Consider the following 21,887-nt stretch of genomic DNA (forward strand, 5'->3'; position numbering starts at 1 on the left):
TAATTTTTTAAAAATGCTGATGTGCTGCACAAGACTTCTTGGCTGGGCACATGCATCCTATTATGTCATGCAAGCATGATCTTACAAACAATTCTAGTAGAATCTTATTTTAATTGCAGCATGAGGTTCTTGTTCTTTTCAAAACCTTGCAAACGGAGTAAATTGGTTAAATATATGTAATTATTTTTATTTATCCACATTTGTAACTTAAGCTTTTTTAGACATCCCAAGAAAAGTAGGTTGCACAGGATCATCTTTGTATACACAGAGGCACATGTAATGAGGTAGGATAAAGGCAAGTTGCAGAGGACAACTGAACTTTTAGCATTTCAAAAAACAACACAATTAGATAAGCCAGAAGTAAAATATCAAAATGTCAAGTGTATATCCCCAATGAATACCTTACAAGCTAGTCTTTGAATGATTCAATAAAAATATGCTGATTTATTTTCTCTTATTCTGGAATAACATATTGATTTTTGAGATTGTTTGTATATTATAGGAACTAAATATAAGAAACCATGACTGGTTTGCAGAAATCTCAGCTTCAAAAGCAGTGCCAAAGAAGGTGCTCTAGCTTCAAAAACATACATTAGTTATAGCCAAATATAAAATATCTAAGTATAATTTTCAAACTATCTTATGCAGCTTATTTTGCACTTAACAATTTACAATGCTTTAAACAAAACATATTGGTAACTAAAAGCAAATCCAAAATACAAACCAATATAATATAGAAATTCTATTTACTCTTATAGTTTATACCAGACTAATGCTTGTGCCATTTTGTTTTAGATCAATTATTTAGTATTTATTTATAGGAGAGAAATGTAAAGTAATATTTGGTGTAGGTAAATTAGTACATAAATTGAATTTCGCTATAATCTAATTCTGTTAATTTAATATTGTAGTAGCTTGCCACTTTCTCAAGAAATCTGATATAGCCAGAATTCAGTTGAGAAAATAGATGTTTTGGAGCATTATTAGGAAAGGAAGTTATCAACCATTCCAATATAGTGAGGTACATTAGCTGAAGTAGAAGTTTTAGTATGCTTATTGCAAATTACTCTTAGTTATAACAAGCAATGATTCTTTTCTGATATGTTATTGCTGTGGATAATATGGCTGTTGTGGATAAGGGTATCCAGGTTGCTGTGGTCCTGGATAAGGAGCTTGTCCAGGATTTTGGTACCCAGGTGATGGTGTATATGGAAGATTGTATTGGCCATACATATAAGGATTATAACCCAACGGCAAAGGCATCTGGCAATATCTGTGAAAACAAAACAAAAAAGCATATTTTATTATAATGAAGAAATTTCCATGCTTTGACTTATCCCAAAAACCTTAGAGGATGCAGAAATAATCTTCATTTCATAAAGCTATTAAATTAAACACTGAACAATCTACACATAAAAGTATCTAATCTAATCATCATGCAAGAACTAGCAAATAAACCTCTATTACCAAACTTAGCAATAAAAGATCCTAACAAATTGTCTTACATTAATCAAAACAATCTGCAGATAGGCAAAATATAATTTAAACATTTTCATATGGATTTTTACAAGTACAAGTAGTCTTCAACTTACAACCATAGTGGAGCTTGCCAATTACAGTTGTGACGGTTGTAAAATAGATCATCACATGGCCAACTTAATTTTTTTGCAGCGGTCATTAAGCAAACCCAAAACAAATTACTATTGGCAATTTTTTTTTGTCAAAAACTGGACACAACATAAATGTTACAAATCATAGTCAAGTGACAGCAGGACACTGCAAACAGACATAAATCCGGAACAGCTGCCGAAAGCCAAAACATCATCATATGACTTTTTGGGGTGAAGGAACACCATTAGAACTTCAGAACCAGGTCATAAGTACCTTTTGGGGATTTGATGTAACTTCAACCAGTCACTTAAGAGTAATTGAGAACTACCTGTACTTTATTTCTGGCTTAGGTCAGCCCTTAAACAAGATATTGTAAATTACTAAGCCAAACATGCAATCACATGAGATCTGCATGCTATATTCTGAATCATTCTCATTTTTTTAACAATACAGATAGTGAGAGGGAAATGTGTCATGGAAAATTAAAAGATATTCTTAGCCTATTATTCATAAGTCATAATTTGCATAAACATTTATGTAAATCATTTTTTGAAATCTAAAATATCATCTAAGATGAACAGCAGATTGAATTGGTGAATTGATAATCACAAATTTCTGAAACTCATGATCACCTCGCTTAATGACCTTGACCCTGCTCTCCTTGATGTAGTTAAATGGCCACATAGGTTATTAAGTGAAGTACAGGATAGTTCAGGAGATGGGGAGGCCATGAGAGGCCTAGTGCAGGCTCAGGCCAAGCCCTGAGTCTCCCAAAATCTTCCTCTCCCACAAGCCTTGGGCCTGCTTTCCATTCCAATTGGGCAAAAACACCTTCCCCATCTCCACTCACTGATAACATCTCCAAAGCTCTCATTAGAGAAGGAGGGCAGGCAGCTCTGCCCCTTGGTGTCCCTGGGCCATGTGGCTTCTTTATGGAAGTGGGCCCCATTTTCAAAGCAGAAAGTCAGAAAATGGTGTCCACTTCTCAGATAGGCCCACACAATCCAGGGACAGAGCACCTGCTCTACTTCCCTAATGTAACCTCTGAACCATTCTAGCCCATAATCAGTAACAGGAGTGGGAAGTAGGCATCTGACCTGGTAGGATGAGAAGCAGATCCAAAGCCTGTGAAGACCCAGCAAAGGGAAAGCAAAGCCAAGATCCAGCAGGATGGAAAAGAGGGAAATAACCTGGGGGGGGAGGGTCTTTGTAACATCCCTACAGTCAGTCATAAGGGTGAATCAGCATGAGGGTAGTAATTTTGAAACCAGATCATAAGTAGCTTTGGGAGCATCTGATCATAACTTCAAAAGGTCACTAAGAAATCAGGCATAAGTTGAACATCACCTGTATTGCTTTAAAACTTTAGAATTCATAGAATCTTAAGAGAAAATATCTGGCAGGAAATATGAAAAAGAATACAGATCATCATCAACTTATGACCACATTTGAATCCAAAATTTCTGTTGCTAAACAAGGCAGTTGTTAAGTGAATTTTTTCTCCATTTTACGACCTTTCTTGCCACAGTTGTTAAGTGAATCATTGCACTTGTTAAATTAATAACAAAGTTGTTAAGTGAATCTGGTTTCCCCATTGACTTTGTTTTTAAAAGGTCACAAAAAGGGGATCACATGACCCTGGCACAGTGCAACTATTATTAATATGAGTCAGCTACCAAGCACCCGAATCTTGATCACGTGACCATGGAAATGCTGCAGCAGTCGGGTGAAAATCAGTCAAAAGTCACTTTTTACAGTGCCGCTGTAACACTGGTCACTAAACAAATTGTTTTAAGTCAAGGACTACTTGTACTGGATTCTTTTTAAGAAATGCTTATCAATGAGCATATTGTGCTACAGGTCCCATTTATTTTCCTCAAAACATTTTTTTTCTCTTCTTATATTTTCCCAGACCAGATTCCACTTTTATTTCTTGGATAATTGGTTGCCATAGGAATTAATCAACTGGCTTATTTCTCAAGCCTGATGTGGTGGGCTGGGAAAGAGTCCCTTTGATAGAACTCACAGTGTTCTGGTGCCTTAACACTAAACCAAACTGGTTCTTTCTTCCAAACTATTATTGGAACTAAAACTAAGTTCAGAAGTGTCTTAATTCTATATGTTAGCAGTCCCAAGTGAACAGATAAGAAATATGATCAGATGTACTGATTCTGCTTTATTGTAAGGCTACATTAACAGAACCTTGCAAGTCTGAAGACACAAATTTCCCAGGTGCCATTTTTAACCACCTGATCAATTAGGGGAAAAGTTTCTTCCACTGACTGTTAATCAACTGGGGGCTCCTCCATCTCTTGTCTCATTATTTCCCAGGCAATGTCTCTACCCCTTGTCCCCCAAGGTCATTCATACATCCCATTACAATATGACATTAATTAGTTCACATCTTTGCAAACTTACCCAGGATATCCTGGATAAGTTGGATAAGGTGGGCCCTGGGCCTGTGAAGGTGCTACATTAGTTGCAGAACCCACAGGAGCAGCTGATATCCCAGTGATTGCTGAACCAGGAGCAGTGACAACAGGTGCTGTAGAAATTGCTGGTGGAGGAGGACGTGCTGGTGGCTGTGGTTTACTAGACTAAACAACAAAATCATATATAATCTAAGATAGAAGTACAGTTCTATTTTTTATATGTTGTATTTATGGCAATCAGTCTTGAAAGTCTGACTAAAAACACAAACAACATTATGTAATTGCCACACAATGAGATAAATTTATTTAAATCAATGCCTTTTAAATATCCAAAAGAAGACTTTCTTAAATTACTTATTTAAATCAAGTTTGCCATAGATGGTCCTTCATCTTTCTTATCTTTCTTATCAAACTAGTAAATCTGACAAAATATATTTATAACTGAGAGCAATGTATAGCACTACAAAATAAATTGTATTAAATTGTAAATACAGTAGCACTACAAAATTATACATAATATTCACAATCTCTATCAAGCTGTTGATATAATGGCAATATTAAGATTATCCATTTCACTGTTTCTGTGTCCTATCAATCATCCTTTCTCTTTTCCTTGGTCCACCTCTGCCATCAACACATAACCAGAGAACAATTTTATGTAGCCTAGAATTTTGTTAGAAAAACCAAAACTCAAATCTCAAAATTATCACTATCAAGAAGACTGGAATAGTTTTCAAGTGCTATTTTGATTAGAGAGAAACGTGGTATTATCTTTCTTTCTTTCTTCTCTCTCTCTCATCTACAGGGCTATGAATAGGTTCTTTTTCATCCATTCTTTGCACTGCAAATTTTTCAGTATACAGTATTCAGTATATAAGGCTGCTGTTTCAATTTACTGAATTTGTTGAAACAGAGAAAGCACAAAACAATAACTTTACTGTTGATTTACTTACTACATTGGTTCGGGGAGCTGGAGTTGGAGTAGAGGATGCAAAGGGTTTGTTTCCCCCGGGGGGAGCAGTCTGATATGCAGGCACGGAAGGAAAAGAAGGAGCACTGGGTTCTCTGGCAATGCTCTGCTGCAAATCTCTTAAAAGAAAAACATAATAAAAATGGAAGTTGAACATGGAGAATTAGAACATTACTTTAGCCTACTATAGAGCACCTGGTGTGTATTTTGTATTGAGATCTTGGTTTTGGTGTCCGAGAGGGAAAACTATAAATTAATATTCACTCCAAGTCATATCCTAATTAAATTCACCTTCATTTAGCCACAGCCTAGCATAATTAGATTTAGGGTCTCACAGAAAAATGTTTTTCTTGGATGAAAAGAGATAGAAAAACAGAACTTTTTAAAGGAATCTTAATAATTCCATAAAATAATATTAAAGCAACTCTCCAGATTTAAAGCATTAGGTCTTGTTTCAAGCACTGCTTTTGCCCATCTAAAAGATGTCTCTGTTTATATTCCCCAACTCTCAAAATGAAATATAGTATAAATAGTAGGCACAATAGAGGGAATGCAGAAGAGGTAAGCTCCATGCTGAATCTACAGAACTAAGCTCCTCAATCTATATTCATAAAATTGATGGCTAACAGTATATATTTTAAGAATGGCAGCATAAGTTATTAAATATAAGCAAACTGGTAAATCACAAAATATGGGTGAAATTGAGTAAAAAATCATGTAATGGCAACACTAATATGTAGTTATTTCAAGATCAGAGATAGGAAAGTTGTGACCTTCCAACTGTTGAGGCTTAGGAATAAACATATACATTGTGTACAAATAATAATAACTAAACAGGGTCACAACTATCCTCAAGATCTGTCAGTACTTGCATACTGTTTAATCAACTTAATTGGATTAATTGCACATCAGTTGCTCTTACCTCTTGAGGCTAACCAAGCAAATATCTGAACTAATTTAGAAAACATTCTATAATTCTATATATTACAAAAACATAAATAGTTATTCTATCAATTAACCAACATCTTGACAATTGTGAAACAGAAGCATTTCCTATTATTTTCCAGCTCAGTTTTTATTGACAAATCTCTATTATGTGAAGGAATTCAGTTTAAGCTTTTTAATTACAAAGCATTCTTTCCTTAAAAGCAGCAGACAGAAACAAGTGTTTTTTACTGTACTTGTAGACGCTTACTTCAGAAGTTCATCTCTTTCTGTTTTGCGTGCAAACACAATGTCACTGCATTTGTTTTGGAATTTCAAAAGGATTTCAGTCAATTCATTATAGAACTAGAATGAAAAAAAATAATGCATATATTCATTCACACACCCCACACGCACATAGATATACATAGATAGAAATTTATTTTAATGACAGGAAAAATATATTAGTGAAAACACCAATGGAAAACATTTTATATAATTGTAGTTTTATCAATCTATGAAATAAATACTTCAATGGAACAAAATACCAAATAAGTCTGCAAAATAATCCATCTGAAAAATAACCAAATAAAATGGTTCAATTGTTTAATTAAAAGGTATTGAAATATGTGTTATATGGAAGCTCTTCTAGATATTACCTCATACCATGCAGAGTGTTTTAAATTTAGTTGGAATTTTAACTGGCCATGATAGACAGAATAAATCATGGTATGTAATATTTGTCATTATCTGAAGTAATAGTTATCTTGAGGTTATTGTAAGCATTTCTCTACATCATTCATTAACAATACTATAATTTTAATAGATACTGAACCATCATATCTTCTTTTTTTAGCTATATTGCATTCCCAAAGAGCCCACATAAAATGAATGTGACTCGGATCCAATGACATAAAAGGAAGAAAAATAAAAGTTTCAGAATAAAACCATAAAAGAAACCCTTTTTATATATTGAAGATCTGCACCATTTTAGGAATTTCTTCAGTGTTAAACAACAAGGAAGAAGGCTGCTAAGGCAAGCCAAAATAAGGAAATGTGGAGTATCTTTTTTAAAAAAAAAAAGTTGATGGAGAAATATGAGCAGAAAGTTGTGGTTTTAGTTTACTATTTTTAGTAATTTGTAGCTTTGTCTTCTTTACTGTGGGTGGCTAAAACTTTCTGGTGTTCATGATTTCTGATTGGCCAGCAATTCTTAAGTGATTTTTAAAAAAGCTACTCTTTGACAAAAGAGAGAGTTAAGAAGATAGAGGAGCAAATTATTAGAGATGTATTTGAAAAATCTTTAAATAAAATCCATCAGTTCATAAATCAGCTATCTATCCAAGGATGTTTAAAAAAATTCTCAAACTACTTCAGAGATGCAAATATGTCTAGAAAGTTGCCAAAGCACTGAGGCAATCTCACAAGTAGCTGACAATGCAGAGGAGTCAATTGCAATTTTGGAATATAAACCTGACACCAATTCTTATTATGATGGTTTAAATATAAACCTCTCAACATAACTGAAAGAAGAGCACCAAGAAAATCTGCAACTTTTAAAAGGACAAGTTTGGGACTTTTTCCTTGTGGACATTAAAAAGGTTGAGAAATCCTTGAGAAAAAGAGAAGCTTATAATTACTTGGCAAACATTCCAGAGAAGAAAAGGGCTATACTCCATGAATACAAGCTGGAAAAAGTGACTTAAACTTAAATGAGTCAATTGGAATTAGGATGGATTTTTATTGGTTCAATATCTGTAATTTAAGTTAAAGTTAAAGAAAAAGATGTACGAGTTTTAAAAAGGATATATATATAATAAGAAAAAAATATTCGATAAGGGTATCTTGAAAGGAGTGATTTTTAATAGTGAATTTTAAAGCATGCATGTTAAATGGAAGTTTAAAAATGATGTATTAGAAATGTTTTTAAAGAAAAGTTTAGTGATTTAAAATGGATGAAAAAAATATTTTCGCTTTAAGATTAAAGAATCTGAAAGAATACAGTGAATTTTGTTAATATAAATGGTGATAGTTTATAAAGATTATAAGTGCAAATAGAAATACATATTTCCACAGCAAGGAAGATAAAGCAGAAATGGTTAAATTGATTGTTTTATTAAAAAAGGAGAACATATTTAATTATGTTTTTTATTTGGATATCACTTCTGGATTTTGTGCTTATAATAAGAAAAAAGGAAACATTGATTTTGGTTTTGTAGATTAGATAGATTTGTTGTTATAGAAATGGCTAGTTATATATTGTGTAGAAGTAATAGGTTGAGGCTGGAATGTTATCTTGTACTGTGCTAAAAAAAATTGGAAATCAACACTTTTTTTCTTTCTTCCCTTGTGCCTCATACTTTCTTTCCCCCTCTCTTTTTCCTTTCCTTAAATACCTATTTTTATTTTTATTTTTATTTGTGTGTGTGTGTGTGTGTGTATATATATATATATATAAGTCATTAAATGAAAAAAAACCAAAAGAAAACATCTTGCAAAGTCTGTAGTTCAAAACTGGTATTCTTGAAATACATGGTCCATACATTCATTCAAGGACTTTTCCAACTCTTTTATTTATTAATTTTTAAAAACCAGAAATAAAACACATCTATTGAGATGTTATTAGTCTTGTGGACTTTTCTGTTACCATACCTTTGTGCCTTCTTTCAAGTTGGCTGTAAGTTCCACAAAGTTGTCATTAGCTATAGCTAAATTCTTCAGAACTTCTTCTCTTAAATTGGATTCATTATTTGACTGCTTCATCTTAGAAAATTCCTGATGAGAATTCTAAACATGACAAAAGGACAAGCAATCAAGTTAACAATATTTTGCTCCCTCAATCTGAACATACAGATTCTCTGTTGGAATAATAATTGAAGATTACAGTCTCGGTAAAAAGCTACATCAGATTATGCTAGATTTTTGCTCTAAAACACTTTTAAATAATTACCTGAATGCTATTGAGCAGCTCCTCCTGTTTTTTCAGGGTCTCCTGTACTTTATGAGTAAGACCACCATAAAGATTATCCAACTCTGTGACAGATATGGCTTCTTCATTTAAAGCACCATCCTGCGCTAGTGCTGTTAGGAATTTAGATGTCATGTCAAAGTTTACTGATTTGAGATCATTCTCAAGTTGTTCTCTCTGCTTTTTTACTTCATCCAGATTAGCTAGCAACGATTTTAGGATATTAACTACCTAATAAAAGGAAATAAATTAGAAATAAAATTAGACATAGTTTTTCATATTAATACTTTTATTACATCAATATTGCTTAAGAATATGACAGCATGTTGAGCCTAAATACAATTCAAATTAAAACCTTGGGAGTTCTTATCTACATCTTAAATGAAACCAAGATTAAAACTGCTGAATTTCAGAAATAGATTTATTCTGCATGAAAACAGAGAATTTTATATGAATATCTGTTGTGCCATCTCTTTCTAAATAGAACTAATTTACATAATTTTTGGAAGTTGTTTAGGTGCTGTTTAGTAACAAGAGAAAATTTCAATGCATGAGCTGTCTATAATACTTTTGTTTGATGATACACAAATAGTTAGTTAAATAAATAACTCATCCTCAAACATGAAAAGCCAACTGTATATATCTTTACCATGAAAATAATGCCTGACTATAATCAGAAGCAATTACAGGATGAAAAACTTGAGTAAACAGAACCAGTGTGATGTCGGGCGACTAGTTTGATGTCTAAGTTCAAGTCCCCATTGTAAGCCTCAAAAGCTTACTGGATGATAGCTTTGGGACAGTCACTTTCTCTCACACCAGTATTACCTCACAGGATTGTTTTTTGGGGGGAGGGGTGGGATGTTACATGTGCAACCCTAAGCAGTTGAATAAAAGGCAAGATATAAAGCTAGTAAATAAAGAACATCTGCATTAGATATTGTGTGTGTGTGTGTGCGCGCGCGCGCGTGTGCATGCATGTGCATTCCTCTAGGTCACTATTGACTCCTGATTACACACTACAAAATCATTATGAGATGCATCTATCAAAGCAGTATTTCTAAACTGTTGTGATATTTAAAATTCATTTTAATAAATCAATCTACTGTAAATCAAACAGTGATAATTATGAACCAACCAGAATATCTAACTACTCACTTGTGAGGTTAATAATACATTAAATATGTGCATGGCTTAGAAACAGAAAAAGGAGCAAGCAAGTGGTGACCCTGCAGAGAGACAACATAGATAAGAGGATCCAGACTGCTGTCTTTTCTTCGGTGGAGTCAATATATAGATATAATAAAAAAAGTCATTGTTTAGGTTATATCCTAGTATGATTAGGGGCGAGGAAAGTATGGTATCCAGTTTGTAAAATGGAATTTTGAAGTGTTTCAGCAGGCCATAGCAGAGTCATCCCATAATATTATCAGACGCTACATTTTGGCTGTCACTCTATGATTTATATTGCTTTCTTTACTATACCTACATAACATATAAGGTATATAGCCTATAGCCTTGCTTTAAACATTTTGCATTCTTTTGGCCAAGAATTGGTGTTGCATATGTCTCCAAATGCTTTGATTTATTATTCAGATTGGAGTTTTCCCACAACAAATGTAACCATTAAAAAATTTCTTTCATACCTCACTCCCTTGTATTGTTTTTGCTGGATTTGCTGATGGAATGGCTGCATTAAGTTCTTGTTCTGATTTACATAACAATGAAATTGTATCTCGATGAGATTGGTACCGTTCCTTAACCTGTTTGTCAGCTTGTACTGCTTTATCCAGTACATTACGGTAATTGGTTCCTTCTATAAAAAAAGCCCAAAGAAAAATCTATAGCTAAAATATGACATCTTACTAATTAGCAATATAAGTGAATTTTTATGCCCTTATCAACTACTTACAAACAAAAAAGCAATATTTTCACAAAGTCTTTTTAGTCAGATAAAAGGAAAAATAGCTACAGCATCTTAAAAACTGATTATTTTCCTTTATCAACTTATAACTTAAGGTAACACCTTCTTTATTTCTTCCTATAAGCCTTTTGATACAAAAATGTTGCTATAATTCACCTGCTAAGGAGGAATAAAACATCCATTTCCAGTTTCTGGGAAACTGGTTATGTGAACTGGTTACCAATACTTTGTTAAATTGGTAGGTTCCATGAATTTGATTGGGCCAGAGTCAGTTGTAGTATATTCTTCCCAGTGTTGAAAAAAACTTTCACATATTCTTGTCGTTGATTTTTAAAGCTTTATTAAATTATGACAGATGTCATCATTTAATAATTATGGATGCCATACTCTACCTTCCACTAGCAATCATTATAAAGAAACAAAGTTTATATTCAGATGCTTGCTCAAAAATTAAAATTCTACACTACAAAAAATGAAATTCCTTCTATCACTTGAACGTGCACAAGAATGGTTATTTGAAATCCAAATTTATTCTGAGACATATAACCCAGGTTCTGGGGGTTGCTCCTATTTTATAAACTGTATCTTTCTTGTCATGAAAATAAAACATTTGAGATAGCATAACAGAACTTGAAACAAACAACTTCACCCTCATTTTTCATCTCAGGACCATAATCATCTCAGGATGATAATCCATATTACCTCCATCCAGTTTATAGAAAAACTAGCCAATAGGATATTAATTTTTAAATAAACATTTTTAAAATCAAATCCCACAAGTTATTGGAAACACAATGTTTTTTAAAAATGTGCTTGTTAAAATACTGAAAAACTATCAAACAGATTAGTATTGAGAAAAATTAGAATGTCGACAATTGGAACCCAATGAAGGTTAAGATATTGAATTCATTTATTCTGAGTTGGTGTTTTGTTTTTTTCAAGACCTATTTACACTTGAATTATAAATAATTCCTGGGAATACTAGCATAAAAATGGGCAATATTTTAAAATTTTCTAAGTTTAAATTAATCATTATATCAACATTAAAATATTGTAATGATCATTTATTAAGGTAGGTCTTTACTGTCTGTCCTTACATTATGAATACTAAAGTGTCAAAATAAATTAATATCTAGCTCCCTGAAATGTAAACAAAAGCATTAGTATCAATTTATTAGATAAACTAATAATCAATATTTTGTAGTGTTAATATCTATCATCTATATGTTGACTCAATATAATCAATTCAGATTGAAACATATCATCTATTAAATTCAAGCCTAATATAAGTTTGTTCCTGTTCTCAGATTGTTGCTTCTACTATGCTCTTTTACCTATCTGCTTCAATGTTGTGGCAATATATTTAGGGATAAAAATCAGCATAGAAAGAGATTCATGCCAATTTCTATGTAGTAAGCAGCCTAGTATAAAGATCAAATACACAATAATATATTACCTGTCCTCAAAGACTTGTATAAATCATTTGATGGTGTTCTTTGCCAACGTTCCTTGAATTTGTTTTTCAAGTCATTGTCTGTTGCTTCTTCTTCATCCAATATCCTTAGTGACTTTCATTGTTTTTAAAAAAAACAATTAAAATAATTTTAGTTCATATTTTAATGTGAAGTTGACAGAATGTTGGCTTAAATTATTTTCCTTTAAGAGTTATGACTTAAGCTAGTGACTTAACAAAGAATTAAACTTAAAACCTAAATAATGTATCTAAATTAAATACCATGCTTTGCAATTATATCAGCCAAGTGTCATTTGAACAATAAAATATCAGTGCTAATACTTCTTAAACTGGTCCTTCTCCTATTATATAAACAATATAAGCAATTCCCGTCAATTAAATTAGAAACATTTAACTAGTAAAATGTGAAAATTTACCTTTTTTACTAAGAAAAAGGCATGTGATTTCTTAATATTGCAATTATTACTGCAAACATACCTCATCAAGAATCTCTCTATTTCTCTGCAATAATTCAGGAAGATCTTTCATCAATTGATCTATTGCTTCAACGCCTCCCTGTTCAATCACTGACTTAGACTTCTGTAGAATAGATTGAGGAACACTATCCCCAGAAACATCTTCAATAGCAGCAGGGAGATTAAGGGATGCTAGCACCCTAGACAAGATCACATTATTTCAGTTTGCCATCTTGCAAGCATTTCACAACAAACATACAGCTTAAACAATTCAAATAGTGCTTTATGCTGATGCTATTTTTTACATCACCAAAAACATTATCAGACAAATTTATTGTTAAGAAATACCTTGTTTTGATTGGGAGTATAAGGAATTCAACTATATACGAAGTTTCAATTACATAGCAATCAAAAAAACCATTGGGAGAGACATTTTAAAAATTGCTTTTCTTATTTGAATTTAAAGTGACATACACAAGAGAAGGAGCAACTATCTGGAGAGGTCTCATTCCCAATTCAATGTCTGAAATTTACTTTTTTACTATGGTATTAATACAGTATATCAACATATATCAACTTCAATAGATCTGTACTGCCAAATACTTTTCTACTAATGCAAAATTTCTCTAGAACCTAGCCAGACATCAAAATAATCATCTCACCCATTTGCCAAATTGGTGCCCTCTCTCATCTGACCTATTGATCTATTAACCAACTCTGCCTTTCTTTGGTTGTAGAAAGCAAGAGCTTGCTGTACTGCCATAGGAACCATCTTCTCAAACAAATCTATAAAGCAAAACACTACAATTAATAAAACCCATTCATATTCTTGCCCTCCCACCATTATTTACCTGAAATTACTATTACTTTATGCTCCCCGTTATCTTTGTTTTTTCAAAACAAGATTCACAAAGAATCAAATATGAACTTGTTAGTAATTTCACTTTTACTTATATCCCAAAACATAAATAAAGAGGTCTGCACTAGTGAACAGCCTCAAGATATTCCCACCTAAAATTTCAAGTGATATAATTTAAAGATTATCTAATTTTATTTTTATACTATGGAATATTTGAAATATGGAAAGTTTAGAATAAATCCAAGGTTTTTTTTAATGTGCATGTCTCAAAACTTACAGTTTCAAGAAGTCTATCCTAATACTTTTAATGTGAAGGCAATGCCACTAAGATATCCCACACATTCCAAGTTAGACATGCAACAGTGATCTTTTATCACCAAGAATGCAAACCTTACATACCTGTTTTCAGAAGACTTGGAGCCTGCTTGATAATATTTGACATTGAGTTTTTAAAACAAAAGGATTACTAAAACTTTGTAGACGACAGCAGATTATAGATTTCATTTGTATATTCTTTGAAGCATAGTTAACATATACTTAAAACTAAATTGGTATTCATTAAGAACATACAAAACACTTCAATAGATAGTTTGAAAACTTTAATATCAAATAATATACTGCTGAATTGATATGGACAATAAAATCAGTCCCCATTTGAAAAATACAAGTAAAAGTAAAACTAATGGGTTGACATTCAAAAGAGACAACACAATTTTAAATTCCAAAATCAGAATGGGATTGCTGAAGTCATGTGTCCAATATTAGAATGCAGTGATAATCACACTTACCTGTAAATTTCTGACTCAGAGGGATAGTAACTGGAGTTGCTTTCACAAGACTGACTTTTCCTATTGGATCAAGATCTTTAAGATCAGGAACTCTGTCATGATAGATGAAGTCATTATCCTTCTTTGCAGCACTAAGTGCACGGTTGATTTTGTCAGACAAGTCTTTAACATTTATATATTCATCGTAACGAGATGTCACTGTTTTTACAAGATCAGCAGCATGCTAAATTAAAAACAAAACAGTCTGAAACTAACAGTTTTATAATAACTGAATGCAATATTTTTGTAATATTTCTACATATGAATATCACTAACCATCAAATTTAAAAGGTGGCTTGCATAATGAGTAGTGCTTTGTACATGAGCTGACATTTAGTTTTTACTCCAGAATTTCCTAGCATATCTGTTTTGTTTTATTGGATTTTATTTTGGTTTTCAAAATGCCAGCTATGGAAAATGGTCAAGTACTTAAGAGCTTTTCTATATAAGCTTCACAATAACAAATTATTCTGATTATTTAATAATCAATTATTACTTGGACATTATATGCCTTTCGCACTGGCAGTAAAATATTCTAACAGGAATTTACCAATTGTAAATGTCCAATTTAAATCTTACCCACTGAATTTAATATATGGGTAATTTATGCTGACAATGCTATACCTCTCTGCCAAACTCCCATAAAATGAGAACAGCACTTCAAAATTTAGCTTCTGAGCATAGGCTGACATTTTTTTATCAATTATAGCAAGATAAAAATATTAGTTTTTGTTAAATACAAATGATGGATAAGTAACAAATCATAAATAATGTTCAATTTAAATGTAGATACAGTATAGTCCAACAGCCATCAAAGCTCTGATCTAATGGCTGATGGTTCCCAAGTCTACTTACTGCAATTTTACCTAGTTGACAGAACTAAAGTTAGCAGCAGACCTGATTAAGGTTCAGATCAAGGCCTGGCTTTTACCAATTACATAGGGTCTTAAAACCTGATTTTGGTCTCAAGCCTGGCGGTTATTATATTTAGAGAATGGGCACTGTGCAGTTGCATTATGTATTTGATGGGTGTTTTTAGTCCAGGCTGTTTCGTTTTTGTTTTTAATTGTGTTAATATAGTAAGTTAGGGTTTTTTTTAAAGCCATCCAAAGTCTGTAAGAATGGGTGACTATAATAAATTTAATAAAAATAAATATCTTCAATTGTCTTAGCATCCCTCAAAGCATTGTGCTTGATCAATCTAACTGGCACAGAAATAGGGAATCCCGATTCGTTTCATCTGATTTTCTTTAAATACTTTATTGTGGAGCTTGAAAAAGCAAAACATTAGACAAAGAACGGTTAGGTTATAAGCATCTACAATATCTGATTAAATTGTGCAGGAAAACCCTAACTTTTCCCTTTATCCAGATATCTTTTGTATCTAGCGCTTTGATGCCTTAAATATTTCATCAGCAGCAGTCTTGGAGGGTAATTTTATAGTATTGTATAATTATATAATATTGTATAGGAGACCAAATCTGTTTTGTGCTATTGTGTAGTTTATTTATTTGTGCCATTCATGTCACTGTTTTGGGGCATCTAAATTTTATATTACCAAGTACAGAGTTTCTCTTGTGTGGCAAAATATTTGTAGTGGTTTTCTGAATGTTCCAAGTGATATTTGAGGAATTAAGTTATTAATGAGTGATACAAATCGTCAGTTTCTGTATCTTACCAATATGTTTTTTGCTCACTTTGGTTTGACTGATAACTGTGGCAAAAAAATATGACTAACAATCAATTCTTCTGTCTAGAAAATCCTTACAGGCACTCTTGAGTCTAGTGGAATATTTAGAATCTTTGTCTGTCCATTTCCAAGTGTCAGCATTTTTCATACAGGATGCTTCCTTTCTATATGTTATCAATTGCCTCTATTAAACAATAATGCTGGTAAAGTTATAAGCTAATCTACATGAGAGGTTCTCAGTAAACAAATTAATATTTTTCTTAGTGCAATTACAATTTGCTGAAGACTATATTATTTCCCTCCTATTAAAAATGTTACTCACCTGCAATCTTGCAATTTCTTCACCAAATTTCTTCTGTTGCTTTGCCAGTACAGATTGATGGTACTCTGCATGGGCCTGCATTATGCAGTGTTTTGCAGCCAGAAGAGGGAACACCTCCTGGAAATAAAAATACTGACCAAGGGAAAAGTCCAACCACATAAACCATCACAGACAACATGGGATGCAGGAAGAAAAGGAAGAAGAACATGACATTAGACACACCCAATTAATGTTTTAGATAAGGCCTGGGAGAGGAAAGATACCAACATGCAGGGATTGTGTTTAGTGGAATTATGAATATTAATCTGTACAGTTAAATTCAGGAAATGTTAATTTGATTTAGAATTTTCCTAAATCATCCCTTCTATCATTCAGGTTAGTTTAGAAAGGATTAAGAATTCAAATATGCAAGGATACTATTACACATTATATTTATGAACCCAAGTAACACAAATTATCTAGAGCTTAGTTTATGTAAATCACCCAGTTAACATTCTTGAGAAAAAATAATGAATTCAGTCCAAAGAGAAATGGAGTCATTAAATAAGCTTAACACATGACTACATATAAAAGAGTAACATGATCCTTATGGTAAAGATATATTAAAAAATTGCTAATTCACATCAGTCAAGATAAGATTGTAGACGTGCCATATAATACAATCTTAATAAAGTTACTGAATTTTTTAAATTACTTTGCTTGCGCAATAACTACTTAAAATGTTATTTGTTTCTATTTGCTATTGTTTTGGAAATACCTGCCCTTCAAGGACATGAAAGTGAAGTACGTATCATCAGAATATCTTTGGCTTGTCTATTCCTATAGTATTGCAAAAGATATCACTAAAAAGAGAAGATATCATATAAATATTAACAAAACTGCCAGCTAATAGTGAAGAAAAAATAGGAGGAACGAGTGAGGATGAGTGTATCTACCAACTCTGCCTTTGGTCCATTTTCAAATAAATCTTTTCCTTTAAACATGCAAATTCATTTGAAACTGGAATTTCTACTGGTATCCTGAAGGTCAATTCTACAATTTAACCCCTAATAGGCTAACTTATTTGTTTATATCCGGCCTTTATTATTTTTATGAATAACTAAGTGTTGTGAACATATCCGACACAACTTCCTCTTCCAATTTCCCAACAACAACCCTGTGAAATGAGTTGGGCTGAGAGAGAGAGCAAAGTTACCCAGCTGGCATTCACAGCTAAGGTGGCACTTGAACTCCTGGTCTCCGGCTTTCTAGCCTGGTGCCTTAACCAGGTACAAGTCTGATTGCTAATAAATCTTACGTTTTGCTTACTTTTGTGGTAAAATAAAATATCATTGAGAATCATTACTTAGTATATTGAAAAGCAAAAGATATTTAAACTGCATAAATATGTCCACAGTTGATCAGCAGTGTAAAGCCATATTATTATTTATTGAATTTATTTGCAGCCCATCTCACCACAAGGTGACTATATTGCAATACTGGTGTATTGTGAAAGTATTAGTGAATTCCTGATGATAATATTTTCAACTGAAATTCAAAGCAGTGCTACTTATAAGCATGTCCCAATAGCTACTTTAAGCAGGAAGATATATATATTCAAGTATATATATAATCCAGGTTTAAACTTGTGCTATTGTTCCTGAGTCTTGCTCTCAGCAGCTATGCTATTATGACATATAACTGCATAAAATAACTTCTCAACCTCCTGATAATTAAGTTTTTTTTAAAAAAATGTTGCCAAATAAAAACCATTCTGATAGCTCACTTTAACTTTTCCAAAATTAAATACAACAATAAATTGTCTTAACCAAGTATTGTATTATGAAAGACTATAGGAAGTATTACAGAAACAAATTTTCTTCACTCTTTCCCAATTGCATCTTTTAAGCCTCAAATCAGCATTTGTGTGTCTCCGAACATCCAAAAATATGATGGGGTGTAATAGAAGAATCAATCTCCTGGTCAATGTCCACAGGATATTCTTATCACTTAAAGACACCATCAATCAAATTAAGTGAGATATACAAAAGTAGCACATATAGAATAAGTATACACTAAATGTTTACATGCAAACATTCATATGGACTCAAGCGTTCAAGCAACTCAGAATGTGAATATAAATATATTCTAAAAAAGTTCATTTGACTTTCTTTCTACATTTGATTAAAAATTAAGAGGTATTGGGAATTTTGTATTCGTTTCACATACTGAAATTCAAAATTAACTGCAACTCTTCATCTCATTCCACAAGCCAAATGTCAAGCAAGGATTACAAAATATTTGAAATGTCACTGATAGCTTCAAGTCAGTAACTCAACATGTATCATATTTGTACTCCTTTCTGCTGTCCCCAATATAAAATTACCAACCTTGGGTAAGGTTTCCTTGTACTGGCACTGTTTGAATGCATCACCATAGTAATCAGCAGCTTGGTTTGCAAGTTTAGCAATGATGGCATCTTTCATTTTATCTAAATAAAAAAGAACCAGTGTCAGTTTTGAAAAATTGAGCAGTATTTTTCTATTTGCAAAATCAGTGAACTACATACTGTCACCAGAATTTAAAGTTCTCCGTTATTTTTATAAATCAAACAGCAACAAGATAGAACTATATACAATATTATTTTAAAAATAATACTTAGATTTTAGTTGAAAATAAGACTTCCAGAAAATGCATAAAGCTGAATCATTTCTTAAAAACGTCCCTCAAATAATAAATTATTGAATGAAGCTCAAGGAATAGAGATTTCCCTTCTATGAAGCAATCTTAATAATAAAGTTCTTTCAAGATTTGCAAACTTTTAATTTTTGCATTGCTTTGAACCACATACTTTAAATTAATGCATTCAAATAATACATAAGAGTATGAATTCTGAATTGCAGTATAGGAATATCAAATTATATCACAAGTGATGTATCTTTTGTGTTAGACACTGACATTTGATGCTCCATAAAAATAGTTTTTAAAATGTACCAGCCTTAATGTTATTTTATATATTTACATACAGACAAAAACAGAGAAAGTAACTTTATTCAAATGACTAATTCTAAAATATGTTTCTGTTATATTGGCTTTGTCCTCAGAGTTCACAAAATATATTCTAGCATTTCTACTGTTATTAAGTACTTAATAATATTTTTTTAAAAGTTAGCTACAACACAAGAGCCAGTTTGGTCTAGTGCAGGGGTAGGCAACCTTGGCTCTTTTATGACTCGTGGACTTCAACTCCCAGAATTCCTGAGCCAGCATAGGAATTCTGGGAGTTGAAGTCCACGAGTCATAAAAGAGCCAAGGTTGCCTACCCCTGGTCTAGTGGTTAAGGCATCAGACTAGAAAGTGCCTCAGCCATAAAAGGCAGCTGGGTGATTTTGGGCCACTCACTTTGTCTCAGTTCAATTTACCTCACAAGATAGTTGTGGTGGACAAAGGAAAATATATTGGATATGTTCTCTGCCTTGAGCTTTTGTGACAATAATAAAGGCAGGATACAAATAAATGTCTATTATATATTTTTTAAAATGCATTTCATGCAGCAGACTAGGTTTTCATATTATTGATAAACAAAGGGTAACAACTATAAAAGCAAAGATTTTAGATATAATTGAATATAGAAGCAAGAATGTATCACCTGATGGCCATCCATAAATGCATAGTATGCTAAGTTAATCATATACAATACTGATGCATATCCGTATTATCTATATTATTAAAATTTTAAAAATCATTTAAATTATTTCCATTTTAATGTTGACTTTTCTATTTTTAAATGTTTCTTTTTATATGTTTATTGACTATTGTATGTCACCCAGTACCTTACAAATTAGATAGGCAACTATATAAATTTATAAATCAATAAACTACACTTGAAAATGTTGATTGCCAATTTAAGAAATGGTGTTATCAGGTATTTTTATGTGGATAGGTACAATTTATCCATATGAAAATGTTGTATGGAAATAAAGTATTTTTTTATAAAAAATATTTTATGTAGATAAAAATAAATCCTATACATTGGTCAAGGACAGTAAGTGAATTTGTTACGGTGGTAGATTGGCTGTTATGTCCAGCCTTAACTACAGTATAATTGTTGTTTGTTATCTTGGTTTTATATTCTATATTCTATATTTATATTTAATTGTTACTGATATATACTAACTAAAGTAGTAAGAAACAGGTGGTCTTTAAATAAATGCATAAATACAAATTCTTCAAATTATCATATGATATTTTAGCTTCAACTTTTAAATTAAATTTTCTATCATTCAATATAAATTGAAAGTGCTCACTTCAAATTTTAAATTGAAAATATTTCCAATTTAAATAAATATACTAATACTCCCAATGATTTTAATTTCTGGTAAAAATAAGGTTATAAAATCTATATATTTCCATTTTATATCACATACCTCTGGTAGCTTTCAGAAAAAAGACTTCTTGACCTTGAGCCAGCATGATAAGGCTTAGCGTGCCAACTGTATCTGGAGAAATGTCAACTGTAGGTTCTCGATTTAATGAAGAGAGGACGGTATCTTTAATGTGCTGGAAGGCACCACTACCAAACTTGAGAAAATAATATGTTTTATTATACAAGCATGCTAATTAATATATTGAAAAACACTACAAAATAGGCATTCCATTTAAGGTACTGTTTCTATTGCATTTAGTTTAATTGGATGCCTGAGAAAGACTTAGGCTACTGTAAAAAGTTCTTATTGCATTTCTACATCTAAGTCTGTTGGAACCTTATTGATATCTATACAACTTAAGTTAGCTGAGAAAAGGAAGTGGTTAGAAGCCTTAGATAATGAAAATATTCCTTGACTTGTAATAAAAAATTTAGGCAATATACATCTACATAACAGGAAAGTCAATCTTTTCAAATTGACGGTAATTTGGAATTTTGAGAACATATTGTTGATGCTCTTTTAAAATGGCTACTAAGGGTCTGTCAACTCACAAAATAATTATCATTAGAATATAACTATTCATATAGCACTGTTGTATTAGAATACAATATTGCAATTCTTTTATTATTCCTATTACCTGTTTAACATTCCTTATTAACCCTTCTAGCCTAAATTGTTTCAATGCAAGGGGCACAATTCCAAATTGAGCATGTAAACAAAAAAAGATTTAATGATGCCCACAGAAATTTTCAGAAATGTAAATTAACTTGAAGACTGGTGCTTTCCTTTGTGACATGCCAACTTTATTTTAATACTAGCTGTACCCGGCCACGCGTTGCTGTGGCTCAGTCTGGTTAAATGGAAAAGAAAGAAAAGAGAAAGCGCACGTTTGTAATATGTTTAATTTCACAATGCTTGTGGGTATACAATATTTTTTGTTGTTCCATTGTCTGTGCAGATATAGAGATTGTCTGGTTTGCCGACTCTAGAACACGCAACATAATTGTCCAAGCATGTTTTTACCT

General features: G+C 32.1%; 1 protein-coding gene across 2 annotated transcripts in view; it reads right to left on the reverse strand.

Annotated features, from left to right (window-relative positions):
* Positions 1–363: 363 nt before the first annotated feature.
* PDCD6IP (programmed cell death 6 interacting protein) overlaps positions 364–21,887 on the reverse strand; it is a 31,853-nt gene continuing 10,329 nt past the window's right edge. The window contains exons 5-18 of one of the 2 annotated variants that reach the window (XM_015822734.1): positions 20,863–21,016; positions 18,826–18,926; positions 16,457–16,573; positions 14,406–14,628; positions 13,421–13,544; positions 12,781–12,958; positions 12,286–12,397; positions 10,552–10,721; positions 8,888–9,136; positions 8,590–8,724; positions 6,209–6,303; positions 4,997–5,132; positions 4,030–4,208; positions 364–1,273 (exon numbers count right to left, since the gene is read on the reverse strand). In XM_015822734.1, the coding sequence (XP_015678220.1) occupies positions 1,105–1,273; positions 4,030–4,208; positions 4,997–5,132; positions 6,209–6,303; positions 8,590–8,724; positions 8,888–9,136; positions 10,552–10,721; positions 12,286–12,397; positions 12,781–12,958; positions 13,421–13,544; positions 14,406–14,628; positions 16,457–16,573; positions 18,826–18,926; positions 20,863–21,016 (2,142 nt within the window). In that variant the 3' untranslated portion in view covers positions 364–1,104. Of the gene's footprint in view, positions 1,274–4,029; positions 4,209–4,996; positions 5,133–6,208; positions 6,304–8,589; positions 8,725–8,887; positions 9,137–10,551; positions 10,722–12,285; positions 12,398–12,780; positions 12,959–13,420; positions 13,545–14,405; positions 14,629–16,456; positions 16,589–18,825; positions 18,927–20,862; positions 21,017–21,887 lie in introns of both variants that reach the window. The other variant, XM_015822726.1, reaches the window with a different exon arrangement.

This window comes from Protobothrops mucrosquamatus, unplaced genomic scaffold, assembly GCF_001527695.2.
Source record: "Protobothrops mucrosquamatus isolate PMUCROS unplaced genomic scaffold, P.Mucros_1.0 scaffold_177, whole genome shotgun sequence".
Lineage (NCBI taxonomy): Eukaryota > Metazoa > Chordata > Lepidosauria > Squamata > Viperidae > Protobothrops > Protobothrops mucrosquamatus.